The 17133-nt window shown below is 40.1% G+C and overlaps 4 protein-coding genes across 7 annotated transcripts in view; 2 read left to right on the top strand and 2 right to left on the bottom strand.

Annotated features, from left to right (window-relative positions):
* Window positions 1-451: 451 nt before the first annotated feature.
* Window positions 452-2531, bottom strand: mrpl44 (mitochondrial ribosomal protein L44). Its single transcript, XM_029518163.1, has 4 exons — window positions 2318-2531; window positions 1339-1807; window positions 1041-1219; window positions 452-899 (listed from the first exon to the last, which is right to left on the bottom strand). The coding sequence occupies exons 1-4, from the start codon at window positions 2491-2493 to the stop codon at window positions 725-727; spliced, it is 999 nt and encodes a 332-aa protein (XP_029374023.1). The 5' UTR covers window positions 2494-2531; the 3' UTR covers window positions 452-724.
* Window positions 2532-2720: 189 nt separating this feature from the next.
* On the top strand, window positions 2721-4716 carry dnaaf1 (dynein axonemal assembly factor 1). The gene is made up of 2 exons (XM_029518232.1): window positions 2721-3669; window positions 3751-4716. Exons 1-2 carry the CDS (start codon window positions 2721-2723, stop codon window positions 4581-4583), a joined length of 1782 nt encoding a protein of 593 aa, XP_029374092.1. The 3' UTR covers window positions 4584-4716.
* A 416-nt stretch (window positions 4717-5132) lies between these two features.
* Window positions 5133-10134, bottom strand: mffa (mitochondrial fission factor a). Of its 4 annotated transcripts, none has more exons than XM_029517252.1 (8): window positions 9952-10134; window positions 9262-9479; window positions 8758-8927; window positions 8555-8646; window positions 7507-7671; window positions 6071-6127; window positions 5797-5881; window positions 5133-5697 (listed from the first exon to the last, which is right to left on the bottom strand). In XM_029517252.1, the coding sequence occupies exons 2-8, from the start codon at window positions 9473-9475 to the stop codon at window positions 5566-5568; spliced, it is 915 nt and encodes a 304-aa protein (XP_029373112.1). In that variant the 5' UTR covers window positions 9476-9479; window positions 9952-10134; the 3' UTR covers window positions 5133-5565. The 4 variants fall into 4 exon arrangements, with proteins under 4 accessions (XP_029373112.1, XP_029373113.1, XP_029373114.1 ...); XM_029517253.1 differs by having other exon boundaries at window positions 9262-9444; XM_029517254.1 differs by lacking the exon at window positions 7507-7671.
* Window positions 10135-10941: 807 nt separating this feature from the next.
* egfem1 (EGF-like and EMI domain containing 1) overlaps window positions 10942-17133 on the top strand; it is a 45948-nt gene continuing 39756 nt past the window's right edge. The window contains exons 1-5 of the mRNA XM_029517787.1: window positions 10942-10976; window positions 11094-11166; window positions 12075-12209; window positions 12347-12456; window positions 12717-12821. Coding sequence (XP_029373647.1) covers window positions 11129-11166; window positions 12075-12209; window positions 12347-12456; window positions 12717-12821 — 388 coding nt within the window. The 5' untranslated portion in view covers window positions 10942-10976; window positions 11094-11128. The remainder of the gene's footprint in view (window positions 10977-11093; window positions 11167-12074; window positions 12210-12346; window positions 12457-12716; window positions 12822-17133) is intronic.

The following is a 17133-nucleotide window of genomic DNA, read 5'->3' as shown; positions in this document are numbered from 1 at the left end:
CATTTTTTTTCCCACGAATCTATTTTTCGAAGTTCACCTGTGATCATCTCCTGGCTATGTAACCTGAAAACTTAAGTACAGAGTTCGGACGGCTCAACTAAATTTCGCATGTGGAACGTGGGGAGGTTTAAAAATCGGAGGTGAATGATCTTGTCTAAAATGCGACCTCTTTGCACAGACCAGCCACAAACCCCTACAGGGCCTTTCTTTAACACGCAGGCGCCACCGTGCGGATAAGCTTTGTCACTGCAAAACTGAGGTAAGGGTGCTGAAGGTTTTCACATAACATGGCATGACACGATAAACATCTCGCTATCTGAAAATCGAAGCGCCAGAGATAACGGAATGTGCTGGAACCAATTACAACATCCTGGCCAGGTCGCCAGTCTATCGCAGGGCCCTACAGAGACAACCTTTGAGATAAAAGAAAAGCAAAGCAACTGTGCAGATATCAGAGAAAGTCATTATTAAAAAAAACAAAAAACAAAAAACAAACTCAGATTACATGTTATGGCATACAAATACATAATTTTTATTACAGATGGACATTTTGTGATAGAACAGCAAAGTAAAACAAATGGCAAGTTTGTTATTTACAAAGATAGCCTGATATTAGGGCCATTTTGTACAATGCACTGCTGAACCCACAGTTTAAAGCTCCTTCTCCTATTCAACTGCACCCCTTTAAATGATTTCCTGCTGCAGCATAACAGCTGTTAGTTCATTAAAGGCTACTGACTGACTGAATTAAAGGCTGATGATACATCTGTTGTGGAGAGAAGTCAAATGGTTTGCGGTTCTCATTGTAGCCATAGAGTTTCCGGAGAGCCACACGAGCTGCTTCCTCCTCAGCTGCCACAAGCGTCTCTCCTGGACCCTGAGCCAGAAGCTTCTTGTCACTGAATCAACACACAGGCATGAAGAGAAAGATTTAAGAACACAGGCAGAATATATACATATAACTATTAACCACCAACACTGCACACTACACAAACATAAGAAGTACTTTGTGTTAGCAGCATTCACAACAGCACACATACCTATACAAGCCAACAAAGTACAGGGGCAGGACAGTGCTGGTTCCAGCAGACCTAATGAGACGAGGCTCTGGTAAAGGGGCATTCCTCTTAGAAAGCTCCTCCACCAGTAATCCCATTGGGTTGACCACTGTCCACATATCAAATAGGTCCTTTCCTATGAGCTGAGTGACCAGGAAATCCTACAAAAGGAAAGAAAGCAGAAGTGTACACAGGTAAAAAAAAAAACCTCATGATTTTGCCTACAATAGAATAAGTCCTCAGTATGACTATTTATGTTGGTGTACCCCAATCATCTTACTCGTAGGAAGAAGCCTGTTCGCTCATCTCCACTGCTCTCCTGCAGGGCTCCAATCACTGCCATGAATGTAGAATGGAGTACATCATCAGGAACAGGGGATTCTGCACTCATTGTTAGGTCTTCAATCCCAAGATTTCTTGCTACGTAGGTCACAACTTCTGCACTGGTAATGTGCCCAGTGATACTCTCTACCCCCTCAACTGGCAGGCTCGGGAAGTTGGTCCTGCACCAGTCAGTCAGGAAGCTTTGGGTGAAGACTGCTCCCTTTGCACTCAACTGAATATTATTTTTCAAAAGAAGAGCGGAGGTCTCCAACTCCATGCCTAAACCCTGTCTCCTCTCTTGTTCTGCCTTCAAATAACAGGGATTGATGAATGCTGTTTTCAATAGCTCCAAGGAGAAGTTCTCGTGGAGACGAGTGCTGAAAGCCTGAACCTCAGTGTGGTAATCCCAGTGAGGCTTTTGAGAGCTGAAAGAAGATCAAAAATTTAGTCAAGCAAGTTTTTCTTCAGAAAGTTTCCTGGTGAAAAATTTGTCATATAGTTCCAACAGGTCCTATTGGGATTAATATAGCCAAAAATAGATAAACACAGTTTAACAGTTTGTTGTTGTTTGTGTGTTGGTATATGGATGCTCATTTACTACATGCAGGAGCATGTAGAAAGCAGCTGTACTTATGACTAACAAAACATTGTTAAAATGTCATCACCAATACAAAATAAAATATTATGTTAAATTCGAACAATAAATGGGACCTGTACAGAGGAGCCAAGGTTTGTAGCTGTGACCTTTTACTACTTGTACAATAGAGTAACAAACCACATACTACTCTGCCTGTATCCAAGGGAAACCTACGAGACTATTTCAAACTCTTTATACTGAAACAACAACAACAAGAAAATCTCACCATGCACCGTCAAATATAAAAAACATTAATGGCCTTGAAATGCTATCTAGTGTTAGCTTGCGTTAGCCGTACCGGGGCTTCGGTGGCGGCGGTCCCTCGAGCTTTAACTTCTTCGCCATGAGGAATGTGTATGCCTTCATCCATCGCTTTTTCTCCCTGACCTGTGATAATGTCACGTTTCTGTAAACACGCTGGCAATGAATCCCTAATGTTAACGCACCACGATTTAATATGTACCCTGACGCCATGTTGGTTCAGTGACAGCGGATTGCAGCACCTATATGTGTCCGACGCGGAACAAGAAGCGACATCCGGCCAGCCCGGCCGTCACCGAACGGTTTGGCGTTACCATGGAAACAAACGTAAACGTTAACACACCGTCAGCTAAAAGAGCAAACCGAAAGACCGACGTTTACCGGATTGGACCACAAACAAACTGCCATCAAACACACCCGGTTCAACTGCACTTCGGGCGATGTCCGCCGCTGATTACCAAGAAACGACGAGAGACAGAGAAGAGACTCAGACGGAAGGCGGGGATGCCAAAAAGGCGCCTGTTGAAAGTGGAGATGACGCCGGGAGTAACAGCAGAGCTCCAGAAAATAACCAAAAACACCAAATTCAGGTGGAAAACGAGAAGCAGTCCGGGCCGCGGATGACCAAGAAATTTCTAAAAGAGCACTGTAAGCAGAGAAAACTTTACTCAACGCCTTGTCTGAATGACACGTTGTACCTGCATTTTAAAGGGTTCTCCACCATTGAGAACTTGGAGGAGTATACAGGACTCAAGTGTCTCTGGCTGGAGAGCAACGGGCTTCAACGCATTGAGAACCTGGATGCTCAGACTGATCTGCGCTGCTTGTTCCTTCACCAAAATCTCATATATGATCTGGAAAATCTTGAGCATCTGAAAAAACTCTGCACCTTGAATGTCTCCAACAACTACATCCGGACCGTACGAAACATCTCCTGCCTTCCCGAGCTGAGCACTCTGCAGATTGCCCATAACAAGCTTGAAACCCTGGCGGACATCAAGCACCTGAGTCAGTGTAAAGGAATCAGTGTCCTGGATATGTCTCACAACCTGTTAAAAGACCCTGAGATCCTAACTGTACTGGAGGCCATGCCAGAACTGCGAGTGTTGTATTTAATTGGAAATGAGGTGACGAATAAGATCCCAAACTACAGGAAGACTCTGATAGTGCGCCTCAAGAAGCTCACTTTTCTCGATGATCGCCCTGTGTTTCCCAAAGACAGGGCATTGGCAGAGGCTTGGGCAGTGGGAGGACTGGAAGGAGAGCGCAAAGAAAGAGAGCTATGGGAAACACGGGACAGGAAGAAAATTCAGGACAGCTTGGACAATATGACACTGATGCGGAAAAAAGCACAGGAGAGACGACACTTACGAGAGCTACAGGAGACGGGTGGATCAAAGTTTCCAGGCACAAACAGGTAAAAAGCATATGTTGATTTGCATTTTGAAAATTGTTTTTGTTTAATTTCAGGGGAGACTGAAGTTTTGACCAGTCCACGTGAGGAAAAAGACACACAAGATGAGAAAATCCAAGCCTTCGTGCAGGACAGCCTGGATGCCCATGAGAGGTTCACGGAGAGTCAAGCAACAAAAAGTGAACTTATCGAAACAAAGCCAAGTGAATGGTCAGAGGAAGATCATTTGGAGAAAGATGAGCAAGATGCAGAACTGCAGCAGCTTGTGAGAGAAGCTAGAGAGACAACTGAGCCAGAGAAATTGGCACAAGAACAAGAAAGTATGGCTGCAAACATTTTAGACAGAGAGAAACTAGAGGACAACAAACAACAGGTGTCAGATGCAGTCCAACTCATGAGAAATGAAACAACAAATAAGCCTGCAAACAGGAGTCAGCTGTGTGAAAAGAAACAGCCTCACAGTGTCAAGCCGGCACCTTCTGAAGCAGATGAGGTTGTTGAAACATATGGTCCGGGACCACTGGTTACAGAGCTGGAGGATGCAGAACAGCTGGAAACCATTCATCTGCCACTACATCGCTCACTCAACATTGATGACCTGCCCGATTTGGATGATGTGGACCCAGAAGACTTCACTGCAACACTCTCTCCTCAGCAGGTGTTTAAACAAAAAATAGAGGTCATATCAGGAGGCAGTAATGGAGATGAGACTGCCACCACTTTAAATCCGCACAGAGGTTCTTTGTTCACTGAAGTCTCAAACAATTCTTCATCACTGATGTACCAAGGGGATCGGGATGCCCATGAGCCATTCATATTTAAACCAGAGGGAAAGTCAAAGACAAACCAAACATCTCCACCACGCTTCCTGATTGAGGAACTGGACTGATTTTGAGCCCCTCAGGATACAGCTTCAGCTACTTTAATGCCAAATGGCAAACAAGTGGCCATGTGAGCCAATGAATAGCTGTACCCTATAGAGGCACAGCTTTGATAAAAAAAAAAAATAGTTTTGAAAATTCAGAATATACAGTGATTCATTGTTTGGCATTTTTGTGTTGAGGTAGATGATTTTGTTTGTGATTGTCAATTGTAAAACTTTGAAAATAATAAATCCTATTTGACCTTGAGATAGGAAATGATAAGACTTCCTTCTACATAATAAAACAACAGAAATGTTAAATATGCACAGACCATCTAAAAAAAAACCCTGCAACCAATAGTAATTTATTAAAATTAAATGCAGTATTAGGCAAAAATTATGATTAAAAAAAATCAACTAGTATAAATAAAAACTGCAAACCAGTCTTTTAAAATCAGCTACTGTGAGAGAGATATGTTCGTCCCTTACATAGTTACAACGAACTGTGCATTCAGCGGGCATTTCTCACATAGAATTTCAATAAAAGTAAAGACAACATGTGATGTGTATCGTTTTATTAAATTGTACCACATTTCCCAGTACATGTCACATATGACTCTGAATTAAATATTCACCATAATATGTCTCATTCTTCCATTTGACAAACTGTTGTACAGTAGCTCGGGACGATTTCTTTCCAAAGCTCTGAGTGAGAGGAACAAATATTTACAACAAGTCATGCTTAGCAGATTGGCAAAAAAGTTTCTAATAAAACCAAAGAATGAGAAATGAACAAAATGAACAGAATAAGAGAACAGTAAAAAATTAAACTGTACATGTATTAAATAAACAAAATCAAACTATAAACCTTTTGAGGAACTGGCTTTGCACATATTTGCCAAGACCTGACCCACACAGAGCCTGAGTGCAGCGAGCTAGAGATTTTAATACACAGAATGAGGAATAGTATGTGTTCCTTTAAAGGTGACAGCAGAAATAAAGGTTGGCTCTAACGCCGCAACCACACCCAAGTGTTGATAAGCCAGAAAGCTACAGTGACCGAGTACATGATCATCTCTCGTTTTGCCCGCTCCTTGTTCTCCTCTTCCAAATGTTGGAGCCTCCGATTTAACTTGATCAGCTATGGATAAATCAGAAAAACAGCTCTTCTCAGCAACAGCAGTTGGGTGATTAGCTCTCTTGCCAAAAGATGGAGATAATGTATTTATTAAAAACTAACCTGACGCCGAAGTGTTGTTGCATCAACCACAGTCATATCATCAGGTCCTCCCTCCAGTGTGGGTTCAAATGTGGATAATGCTAGCCTAGGAGGAGAACACACAAATTGAAAGTTACATTTAGATGATTTAAATGCATGTTAAATTCACCATAATTTTCCACCATTATTTTTCTAATAAAGTATAATCTCATATCTTGACTGGAAACGAGAGTGTTGGGTAAGAAAAGATGAGGAAATGAAAAGGGAACAAAATGAAGATTCCAGGTGTGGTTACCTGGATTCATGCAGGGGGTTGGAGCTTGAAGCTGACCCCCCTCGTAGAGATGGCTTGCTGAAGAAGTGGGAAAAGATGGGATTGGGCGGGGGGAAAATAAGAAGGAAAGAGAAACACACATGGTACAGTGTTGCATACATGCAGACACAATACCCTATCCTATTCTGCATATACTTCACATGCAAACAATACCTTTGTCATGTTGTCAAACAACATTATTTTCTTTTACAATTTGCAGTCTAACACAGGCACTCTTAAATTGGTCTTGTCGTTATTCTTCTGGAGTGGAGAAATGCTTTTTAAATTTCTGTAGTGTATAGAAGGAACAAATTTGATATGCCTCTGTAAGTAACCTTTATACATTTAGAGGGTTTTTCTATCTGCTTTCACCTGACACAGTCCTCACAAAGGAAACAGTCAGAAGTTGAGACTGTTCAAAAACTCTGAGGAATGTAAATTCTATGTGTGTACTTTTTTTTAAGGCTGTTTTGCTAAGTGAAGAACTCTCATGCTCTACAGACACTCAACTCCATCATTTGTTGACACATCAGCACTTAGGATAGAATAGGATCCTTTTTAGCACAGCATCACTGCTTCTTTGTTATTTCTGATGATGATACAACAGACAACTTCTCTCTCATATTAATCTAAACCCAAAGTGTTTGACAAGTCCTGACCCTTAACCAGGCGAGTAAATCAGCAACACTTCAGTCCTTCATTACTAACTGTCTGACCAGAGTTTTGGCTTGAACAGAAGCTGCAGTTTAGAAAGATTAAGAAAAAGTATAGCTAGAGATTACAATTAATACATGCTGTATTAATATTGTTACTGAAAGTTAGAAAGATTAAGTTGGGAAATGGTCCCATAATGTTTTGAGACTATGAGACAATTACACTCAGGCTAGGGATGCTTGATGTTATCGGCAAGTTATCGGTCGATACTTGCTTAAAAATGAACTACCAGACATCACATGTTCCCTGTGAAGAGGTTATGTTTACGTTGTCACTTGTGAAAATTGACAAATTTCCCTGGTTAGAGGTATTACTGTGCTTATCTCAGGAAGAGCTTAATTCAAGTCTGTTTTAAGTCAGATACTCTTAATTAAGTAGTTAAAGTACTTTATCTATTTTGCATCAATAATGCTTGTTACATCATTTGAAACTTTATCTTTTAGGCCTGCGTTTGCCAATTGGCCAACACAGGGAAAAATATTGCTGTCGATATCAGTTATTAACAAAATTATTGCAAAATATCAGACAGGGAAAAAACAAAACATTTTGTGCATCCCTAGCCCAAGCTTCCAACATAATCATGGGGAAAATAACATTTCAGAAAAGTCAGTGACACCACGCATTGTCCTTTCTGACCGATGTCTCATAAGACAAACTGTTTTCTTCCTGTTTTAATCAAAAAATGACCAGATGATTGAGGTCACCTGCGAGGGTCCTCATCCAAGACCTCCAGGACCTGCTGGTAGGCCCGACGTGTAGTAGACTGGATGAAAGATAGAACACCACTAGCGCTGTACAGGTTGTGTTCTTCCTCAGTCTCGGTGAGAGGGGGGCAAAGGTGCACAGTGGAAGGGGGTAATGGGTTTGCACTGTTCAGTGCCCACCATTAATAGCCAATTCAGAGGAAAAGGAAAAGACAAAAGAGGAAAGAGAGGAAGAAAGGAGGAGAAGGAAATAAATAAGGAAAGGGAACCGTCCTCAACTTTACTGACTTTTTAAAAATTGCACTGAGTAAATGTAAAAAAAAAAAAAGAAAAAAAGAACCAGCAAAAAAACAAAACTTACTTTGCAATAATAGCCACATATTTGCCAACCATTTACAGTGCTTTGCTAACGAAAAACACCCAACAAAAAGAGAAATGGAGAAGGAGATGTAAATCAAAGGCATTTGCAAAGCATCAAAAAGAAATATAAAAATACTTTTTTTTTTTTTTGCACGAGAACTACATAACTGTAATTTCAAGAAAAGTCCCAATCTAATATTAAAATGTTCTACCAAAAAAATAAAGCTACACAATACATGCATTGTAAGGTAGGGCTGCACTCAGGTAAGCAAAGCTATGCCACATAAGCTTCATGAGAGGATTTCATTGAAAACAGTTTAAATAAGTTTTCAATTGTGTCCTCAAATGTTTACGGGTGGTGAGTGTGACCTATTACTGTGTTTATACATTAAATGCTAATATTTCTTATTCTTTTGCAGTAATCCTGAAATCCGTTTTTCATTTTAAACTCTGAAAGTTACCAAAATGATGATTACGTACCTATTGTATAGAAGTGTTAGTAAATGGATTAGTGGTAAAAACAAAAACAGAAGAGTCTGGATTCATTCTTACACAAGCACATCTCAACACAAAACAACTTGTAATCCCAGTTCCAAAGCACAAAATGAAAAGAAACATGCAACAGGCTAGTACACGCATGTAGTGTGTGTATCAGAGCGTATATCTGTATATCAAGGTGATTACTCACGCAGAATCACTCCTCATCAGCTGTCGGGTATGAGAGACAGCTGCATTCTCACTGGCTGAGCGTTCTCGCCGCACTCGTCCTTGGGGTTGTAACTATAGGAAAAATATACAACTGATTAATCAAGCTATACTCTATTAAAAGGAAATAGTTGAAGTTTGATTGAAGTGTCCTTATTAACGGTCAATTTATTGTTTATCACTTACCACCTCTACAGTGTCTGAGGTCGCCCGCTGCTCCTCTTCCAGAAAGTCCAGGGGCCTGTCAGTGAGGGTTAGGACTCTGGGTGGAGTCTTCAGTGATAGGGTTTCAAGTGGTGTTGCTTGGATCAGGTCCAGGTCTCTGGGTCTGGAGAACTGGGGGTCATTACTGTCTCCTGAGAGGAGTAAACTGAGTTCAGACTACAATAGTATAACATTTTCTACTTCACTCAATCAAAACAACGTAAGGTGAATTAAAAATGAAAGCTTAATCTCATCTTCTAGTAATTTAACATGTTCAGTGAATCAAAGTGCCATTATGCTTTTCAGAAGTGATAATGATGCTGGTCAGTAAATGTGACTGTAGGAGCATGATAGACAAAGTCCTCAGGTACTGATATCTAGTATCTTACAACTGCTGTAACAAATCTATAGAAGTCAGTATTGTCCACTGACAGGCATTAATAGCATGTAGTGTGATAAACATTACTTTTTATTCAGTATACCAACCTGCAACCACAATTCTCTCTGGAACCTGCATTATGACACTGTGGGGGACCTCCTGAGATCCGATGTTTGGGTTTTCATGGGCTTGAGGGGCCACTTTGAGCATTTCAGGAATGCGCATCCTCTGGCTGATACCTTCAGTGTACTCCAGCTCATACTGAATACGGTTCATCTCTGCCATCTCTGCTGTAGGTGAGGGAAATGCTGCTCCGTTCATTATTCTGCGTTGAATAATATATTCACAAACACAGCGCTGATTGTAACCCCCACATGATCACAACGAGCAGATAACTATTCAGCATGAGACATCTCAGTGTTTTAATGGCTTCATTTTCATTCCTTCAGGGCTTGTTCTACTGCATTTCTACTGGTGCGACTTATTAACTGCAGCAACCACACAGAGATCCCACAAAGTCAGAGAGGAAAAACACATCACGTGGAAAAAAAAAATAAAAAAATCATATGATAGCTTCTGACAGAGGGAGACAAAGAGAGGCTACATGAACCAGTTTGGTCTTGATTATAGAGCTGCTGCTCACGTTATAGCCTATATATCTTCTTCAAGACGAATAGTAAACAATGCCTATTGTTTGAATAAATGCAGGGAGATGTAACAAATCTCGAGCTGATTAGTTTTGGTTTGACAGCACAATAGCGCCATTTCAAGTTAGCGCGTTAGCTTGGGCTTCTTACCGTTTGATCTGTTGCTAAGGACAGCGACCTCTCCGCAGAAGAATTTATTTATCGAACTTTAAAGGGAACAAACACCTCTAGATATCACCCAAGTGTCGCGGCTATGCTAAAGTAAAACAGATGATGTAGCTGTCAAGCATCGCTTTGCGTTGATGTGAGAGAGGAGGCACCTCTCCACTTCCTCTGTCTGATGTCTAACCAGGAAGTACGGACTTGCATCCGGAAGTTACGTCATGAGCACCGGGCACTGAGATGTAAGCCGAAACAGTTGTTGATTTATTTCTTCTTTAAAAAAAAAAAAAAAAAAAACTCAACAACATGTGTTTAGTCCATTAACTATCTCAACATAACTTGCTATCTATATACACTGTATGGATGTTTCTTTTATTTTACGTGACTCGTATTAGATCATTATATAGTTGTTTGAATGTTGAATGTTGAATGAATGTTAAAATGTTTACATTCATTCAAAATATATTTAACAGAGGCAATTGAATGTATTGCATTTTAAGATGTATAGTATCTCTCACTTTTCTCTCTCTCAATTTTCTACCGCTCATTCATTCGGGTCACGGAGGTTGCAGGACCCAAAGTGTTTAGTATTTTTCATTGTTCAGGTAATGTGGTATTTTGGGGTGCATTTTTTGGATTTGGATTTGGATTGGCTGGGGTGGGTGATCCAAGAGTTTCTTTGTTATTTGTTAGTCTACATTTTTTATCACTCGGTAAATAAATTGGTGATTCGTTCTTTGTGTAATTTCAATTCCCAACATATCACTTGAAAAAAAGTTCTCGCATCGCATTTTATTTAGGTTTAATTCTCCTGCATGAAAGCATTTTTCGTTTTGTCAGATGTCATGTTAGAATTGCGTGCACAGGTTCGTGTCTCCGTGGTTTTTCGGAGCTGGCCCCTCACTGATTGTGGGTGGTGCGTTTACTTGGAGCCATTCAAAGACAAGCAGCGCCTGCGTTTCACCGGTATTAGGGAATCACGTCTGGATCCGAAAAATCTCTTCAAGACAAACGTAAACATTAGAATCATGTCTGAAATCGGATTAAACAGAAGGTTGCCCTTCATTTGACGCTGCGCCGATTGAATACTTTTTTTTCGTGTCTGTGGCTGACTGAAATTATGTTCCCAGATATTTTCATTTTGTGTGTGATATTATTCGACTCCATGCGCATCGCATCATTTTTGGAGCTGCAACCTGGCATGTAAGTAGCCTAAGGTGATTTTAGATACTTAGATATTTTTTACATGCTTTAAAATAATAAGACACAGAGAACGTACCATAGTCTATGTTTAAAAGGCAACTATTTATAGTCCAAGTTTTCAATGCAGTCATTTTCAAGTTCTGCTTTTGTATATAGGTAATTACCTTTTAGTTGACTTTGTTCAATGCCCACCAGGAGTCACTCTTTTAGGGCTCCACTGAGGCTGCATTTGTGTTTATAGCACTAGTCTCATGTACTTCTACAGAATAGCGTCCAATGGAATGTAAGTTTGGAAAAGCCTGTTACTCAACTAGAGGTTTCCATGTGTAAATAGGCTTTTGCTGTACTAAATCACATATCGTTTTCATGACCAGAGAGTACTTCCTCAACTTGAGGCTGTTCCGTATTGAAGCCAGATGGTTTATACAGGAGGACACCTCTAAGTAGTTTACCTGCAGGCTATACATGACAAGGTGCTGCAAGTTTCTTTACCATGCTCTTTCATGAACATGTACATATCAGTTCCTGCATACACATGAACATGCAAACGATTCTGGAGAACAAAACAGAGTTTCCTGTGGAACCTCATTTATTGTTTATTAGGGGCTGTTGCACCAGACAGGAAGCTGTATAATTTCTTGACAAACTCTCTCTGTGATGAGCTGATGTTCATGCAGCTGAACATGTGTATACTACTTGGAAATTTAAATTGTCTGCAATTTCAATACATCAGCACTGTAGTAGGTTTAGCAGCCTCTACATACAATGGAGCAGTGAGAGATCAAGTACTCTTCAAAGCATTGGTCCTGAAAGTAATCATTACATAAAGCAAGTCTAAGACAATATTTTTATCAAAGTATCTGTTTACCCCTTTCTTTTGGTCTATTTTTTGTATTTTCCTTCGACAGGCCAAATGTTTGTGCAGACCAGGAGATGTCCGTGTTGGGGGGGCATCAACCTTGTGTCCAGGCTTTTACCCGCATGGTCAAGGTTTGGAAACAGGGTTGCACGAACCACAGATGGTGTATGGGCTACGAGAGGCGGTAAAAGCACAATACTTTAACAATTGAATTCCCTAAATATAGAACACACTTTCTTGACACATTATGTTTTATCTCTGATATGTGCACACCTGTGCAAGAAAATCCAATCATGTGACAATAACGGCATGTCTTCTCAGGACAACTTACTACACAGCATACAGGCAAATGTACAGCATGGACTTGCACACTGTCTACAAGTGCTGCCAAGGCTGGACTCAGAAGGGTGACGAGATGGGCTGCCTGCATAGTAAGTAATAGGATTTTACATACACACGTGTCTCCTAGGGCCAGTTACTTTATATATTGATATGACCCATATTGATATGGTTCTGTCATGTATATAAATTTAGTGTTCAGGATTTTAATAACTGAAAAATTGTCAACCTACTGATTAAATGAAGAGCTATATACACAAAAAAGCCTGGCTACATGCATCTATTCATTTAGAATACCAAAAAAAGAGGATTCATGAGCAGAATTATGGTATTTGCTGTTTTGTATCTGCAGGGGTGTGTTGGGCCAATACATGTTTCAATGGAGGCCAATGTGCAGGGACTGGGGACCAGATATGTCAGTGTCCACTGGGCTTCAAAGGAACACAATGCCAGTATGGTGAGTTTTCAGTGCCACATGATAAAAACCCACAGCATTAACCATGATAAAAAAATAAGTTGGTCATGTTTGTAAACCTGCATATTCCATGCAAACGGGCATGGACTATAATGGCTTTCCTTGTTTGTTCATTGACAATGTGTGGCAATAGGGTGAGTGAAACTTTACTACTCAGTAAACTGACTTACATCTTTAAACAACAACATGTTGTTAAAGTTTCAATGAGCCAGGTTCAGGCCTTATGCTTTTAGTTTGCAAAGGCAGAAATGAGCCTGCAGTATAGCGGTGATTGGAAGAGGCTGCTCTGTGGGGGTCTCTGGTGGAAGTGCTCTCAGGGAGAAATGACTTTGAAGGCTATAGCCTGAAGTGCTATCCCAACTGAGCCTCCACTCTGTAAAAACTGTGGGGTCACTATGGCTTCATATGGTTAAGGAAGTAAATCCTAGAATGGACTACAGACACATATGACTATATCTCACTTCATATATATATATATATATTACAAACATGACCAACGTAATTTTATATATATATATATATATAAACCTGTGGCAGCTGTTAAGCGAATAGCAAATAGCATATAAGATACAGCTTAGTAGTGATCAGATTCTTAACAGTCTTATCTTGGATCTGCCTAAATCGAATGGCAAACACAGTTACTCCTGCTACTCCTATCTGAATGGGCTGTACTTTACCAAACTGCTGTCCAAACAAGTGTGGTCTATGTCAACATGCAAGCAGGAGGATGGTTCTCGTGTTTTGAAAGAGTCCCAAAGAGACAAAATGGTGAAAAGAGGATATCTTCCTTCCTAACCCACCGCCCCCCACATGCAAACATCCAAACACAAACACCGCAAAGGCTTTCATGTTTGGTTCCTTGGCTTTCCCTGGAGGAAGGACCCACCTGGCTCTTGCTAAGACAATTCACAGGAACGTGTCATTGTTTGTTGGTAGCTCTCCTGTTCATTTGTTTTGACGTGGGCTCTTTGGTTTTCACACATTGAAGCAACACATTGAGGGCAGATAGGAAATATTAAATGTAATCAAAATTCCTCAAGCTTTTAATTTTGTTCTTTCACATCCTGTGCTTCAATTCTTCTCAGTGAGAACCAACATTTTGGGCTTCTGTTGTTGTTAAACAGTTTTCCATCTCTCATCTCTGGAGACAGTTTTATCCTCACGCTTCTGTCAGAATCATTTTAGAGGGAAAGTGTCAGCCAAGCTCCTGTGTTCAGTCAATTTTTTTTCACTGCACTGCATTTAACTCTACTGAACACAGATGTAAATACAATACACACAATGATAATTCAAGTATTTCAGATATTTGACAGCCTTTAACGCTATTCTGTAGTAGAACAAATAATTATATAGACATTTTTAATCAACAGGAGTTATTGTAATAATTTTTTTCATATTTATTTCAAAATCACTATATTGAAATTCTCAGTATATTTAAATTTTGCGAAGGTCGTAATGAATGAAGACGACAGTAAGATATAATACTGTCTGTCATTTTTCTGTTCTGCACACGTGAGATCATGCCTGAAGTTAACAACATTAACAGACACACATTCTATTGAATCTTACTACTCAACCTGCAACCTGAGCAATGGACCATTCCTAAAAGCTTCAATTATTCCTTAATAAACAGAATAAACAATGAGGTCCCCAAACAGTCTGTCTGTGAATATATAGTGGACATTAGGTACATATGGCAGTTCAGTTCATTTTATCATAATTACTAAGAGAGACCTGAAAACCTGGATATCTGTATGTCCAGACTGAGCCACCAGGATTCCTCTAGGGAACCCTGTATATTAATAGATTTACGCTGTGAGCTCTTGCATTCCACAGTGGCAGTCTTATGCCTGTCCTCTATATGATTCATGTATGATGGAGAAAGAGCAGAAACAGTTGAGGAGGAGGAATGCTGACCTCTGTAGATTTATCTTGCTGTGATAGGTTTAAGGCAACCTAGTTGTTTGGTCTTGAAGACGTTTTTGGATTTATTATATTGTGTTTCCGGTGTTTTGCACTTACTCATGTATACTTCCAGTAATCTATGCACTCAATGTCTAGTACTGCAGCATGTAAGTATTTCCCTTCTTAGTCTTTTTGCAATGTTTGATTGATTGGCACATTATATGCTGTACCAATACATTATACATTGAGGCAATGCGTGCGAACAGTTGTTTAATTTAATATATATTTTTTGTAGGAAAAGTCAGTGAAAGGCTCACTCACTCATCTTCAGCTGCTTTATCTGTATCCGGGTCGCGGGGCTGCTGGAGCCAATCCCAGCTCACATCGGGTGAGGGGCGGGGTGTGTCAAGGAGAGAGAGACAAAGCTTTCTTCAGCTGCTTCACAATGGTCATTTCTGCAGTCAGCAGTCAGCTGCTTAGCTTTTCCTTGCTTACCTGTAACGTTGCCATTGACCTGCATCAGCATGGGTACTGCAAGTGATAGAAAAAAAAATGGTGAAGGATGAGAACATATCAGCTTAAGCTTTTCAGCACAATTCACTCCATATTAAATTTCTCTGAGCAGTGTTAATGAACTGAACTGGTAATAAAACCCATTCCCTGCTCACTGTCCACCTTACTTTTCAGCACTCATATTTCATTGGCTTGTTGAATGTTGCCCTCTTTAGTACTCCTGCCAAGTTGTGATGTTAGCGCCCAGTGTGTGTTGTGGGTGCTGCCAGTCACTTGCTTTCAATCTGTGATATAAAACAGCAATCATCACCCGTGGAAATGTATCAGGCAGTGACACTGAGGCCTCGGTTTTGACACTGTGAGATAATTAACAGCCCGAACATACCCCAGTATGTGCCTAAACAGAGTCTTTTTTTAATAGTTGAATTTACCCCTGCTTGTGAATGCCATTCTGTCTCACTCTATTAAACCTTGGATTAGGCTTTCCTTTGGTTAAATTGGTGCATGGGCCTGCATGAAATTAAGAGAGCACAAGCATACCAGAGTAAGGACAGAAACCATCTGGTCCTTACTAAATAAGACTGGCTGTTTTCAAAGCACTTTATAGAAGAGTGATTATGGATAGTGCCTCAGACTGGATCCTGCTATACCACATTTTCAAGCAATCTACTAAGACAGCTAACAACGTCAGTTTTCATTAGGCATTTCTCAAATTTAAGAAAACAAGGAACGAACAAAAGAATTAGGGTTTTTGAACATGCACAAATTTAGACACACAACCAAAGTCAAAACAGAGTTTTGTGTGTAAGAAATTATATCCCAATAAAAGAGCTGGGGATAGTGTTATCACATTTTCATGTCAGACACACTGCAGAAAGCTTTGCAGTTGCAATGTGGATCACATCTTTCGGAATCAGTATGTTTTTCTTCATTTTAACTGTGAGAAGCGATATTAACTTGATCACTGAGCTAATGTCTGGACAGGACTGGCTCCCTTCCATAATAAATTAAACACACTTATCTCTCTGTATGTCCAAGCATGTTTTTGTAAATCAGCCCATAGCTTAAGTATTTTGACATATGCACGTGTTTTGTCCTTCAGACTCTTTATTTTGAATAGGTTTACATCGATATGGAAAGAGCAGTGTGGGGAATAGAGGCCTTTGAACATATAGTAACCAGATTACAATAGTACATGTGGAATTGGACACTTGTCTTAGTGGACATCTTTCTTGAGCATTGTTTTATGAAGCTAGAGAACCCACAATGCAGGAGTTAAAGGTTGCTGCAGTTAGAAAATATAAACGTGTGGATATGGGTACTCATCAAAGACCAAATAATCTGATTCCATTGGATAAAATACTAAACTTCATTAAATGCTTTGTATTGATTATAATTATAACTACAAATATCTCTGCCTGTATTCAAGTCTGTAGCAGACTGAAATATAAAGGGTCCTTCTGCTGGGTTGTATTTACAGTGAGGACAATGAATAAAACACTGGAGGAAAACGTTGCTGACACAGCGGCCTAGGTCTAAGATCCTCAAGGCAGTCCTCCTTGCGGTTTCTTGTGTGATCTTTGTATTTTTAGCACTGAAAGAGAAGAAGTGTTTCTGCTATATGCTAGACAGGTGATGTTTTTCTCTTTTGGCAGGGGCTCATATTGTGTGTGCAAGTTGCTGCAGGGATTGTTTGCTGAATGTCACAGTGTACATTAAGGAAGGAAAATTGGATTTTCTGAATTAGCTCTTGTGCAATCTGAATATTAAGGACAAAATTTGTAAACCATTTATTACCACTCAGCTGCTTTTTAACTCTGGAAAACTGATGTTATACGGTCTTCCGTTGTTATTGTATATTATAGATCTGGTGTCC

The sequence above is a fragment of the Echeneis naucrates genome, chromosome 13 (assembly GCF_900963305.1).
Source record: "Echeneis naucrates chromosome 13, fEcheNa1.1, whole genome shotgun sequence".
Classification (NCBI taxonomy): Eukaryota; Metazoa; Chordata; class Actinopteri; order Carangiformes; family Echeneidae; genus Echeneis; species Echeneis naucrates.
This window is presented reverse-complemented; position numbering and strand designations above follow the sequence as displayed.

Bases quoted from the DNA above. Each gene is read 5' to 3' on its own strand.
- mrpl44 (XM_029518163.1), bottom strand. From the start codon at position 2,493: ATGGCGTCAGGGTACATATTAAATCGTGGTGCGTTAACATTAGGGATT. The intron at 1,808-2,317 runs GTACGGCTAACG...ATCTTCTTTCAG, and splicing joins CCGCCGCCACCGAAGCCCCG to CTCTCAAAAGCCTCACTGGG. The intron at 900-1,040 runs GTATGTGTGCTG...GTGTTGATTCAG, and splicing joins TACTTTGTTGGCTTGTATAG to TGACAAGAAGCTTCTGGCTC.
- dnaaf1 (XM_029518232.1), top strand. From the start codon at position 2,721: ATGTCCGCCGCTGATTACCAAGAAACGACGAGAGACAGAGAAGAGACT. The intron at 3,670-3,750 runs GTGGATCAAAGT...GTTTAATTTCAG, and splicing joins ACGAGAGCTACAGGAGACGG to GGGAGACTGAAGTTTTGACC.
- mffa (XM_029517252.1), bottom strand. From the start codon at position 9,475: ATGAACGGAGCAGCATTTCCCTCACCTACAGCAGAGATGGCAGAGATG. The intron at 7,672-8,554 runs GTGAGTAATCAC...GGCACTGAACAG, and splicing joins CTGATGAGGAGTGATTCTGC to TGCAAACCCATTACCCCCTT. The intron at 6,128-7,506 runs GTGACCTCAATC...CCACTTCTTCAG, and splicing joins TTGGATGAGGACCCTCGCAG to CAAGCCATCTCTACGAGGGG.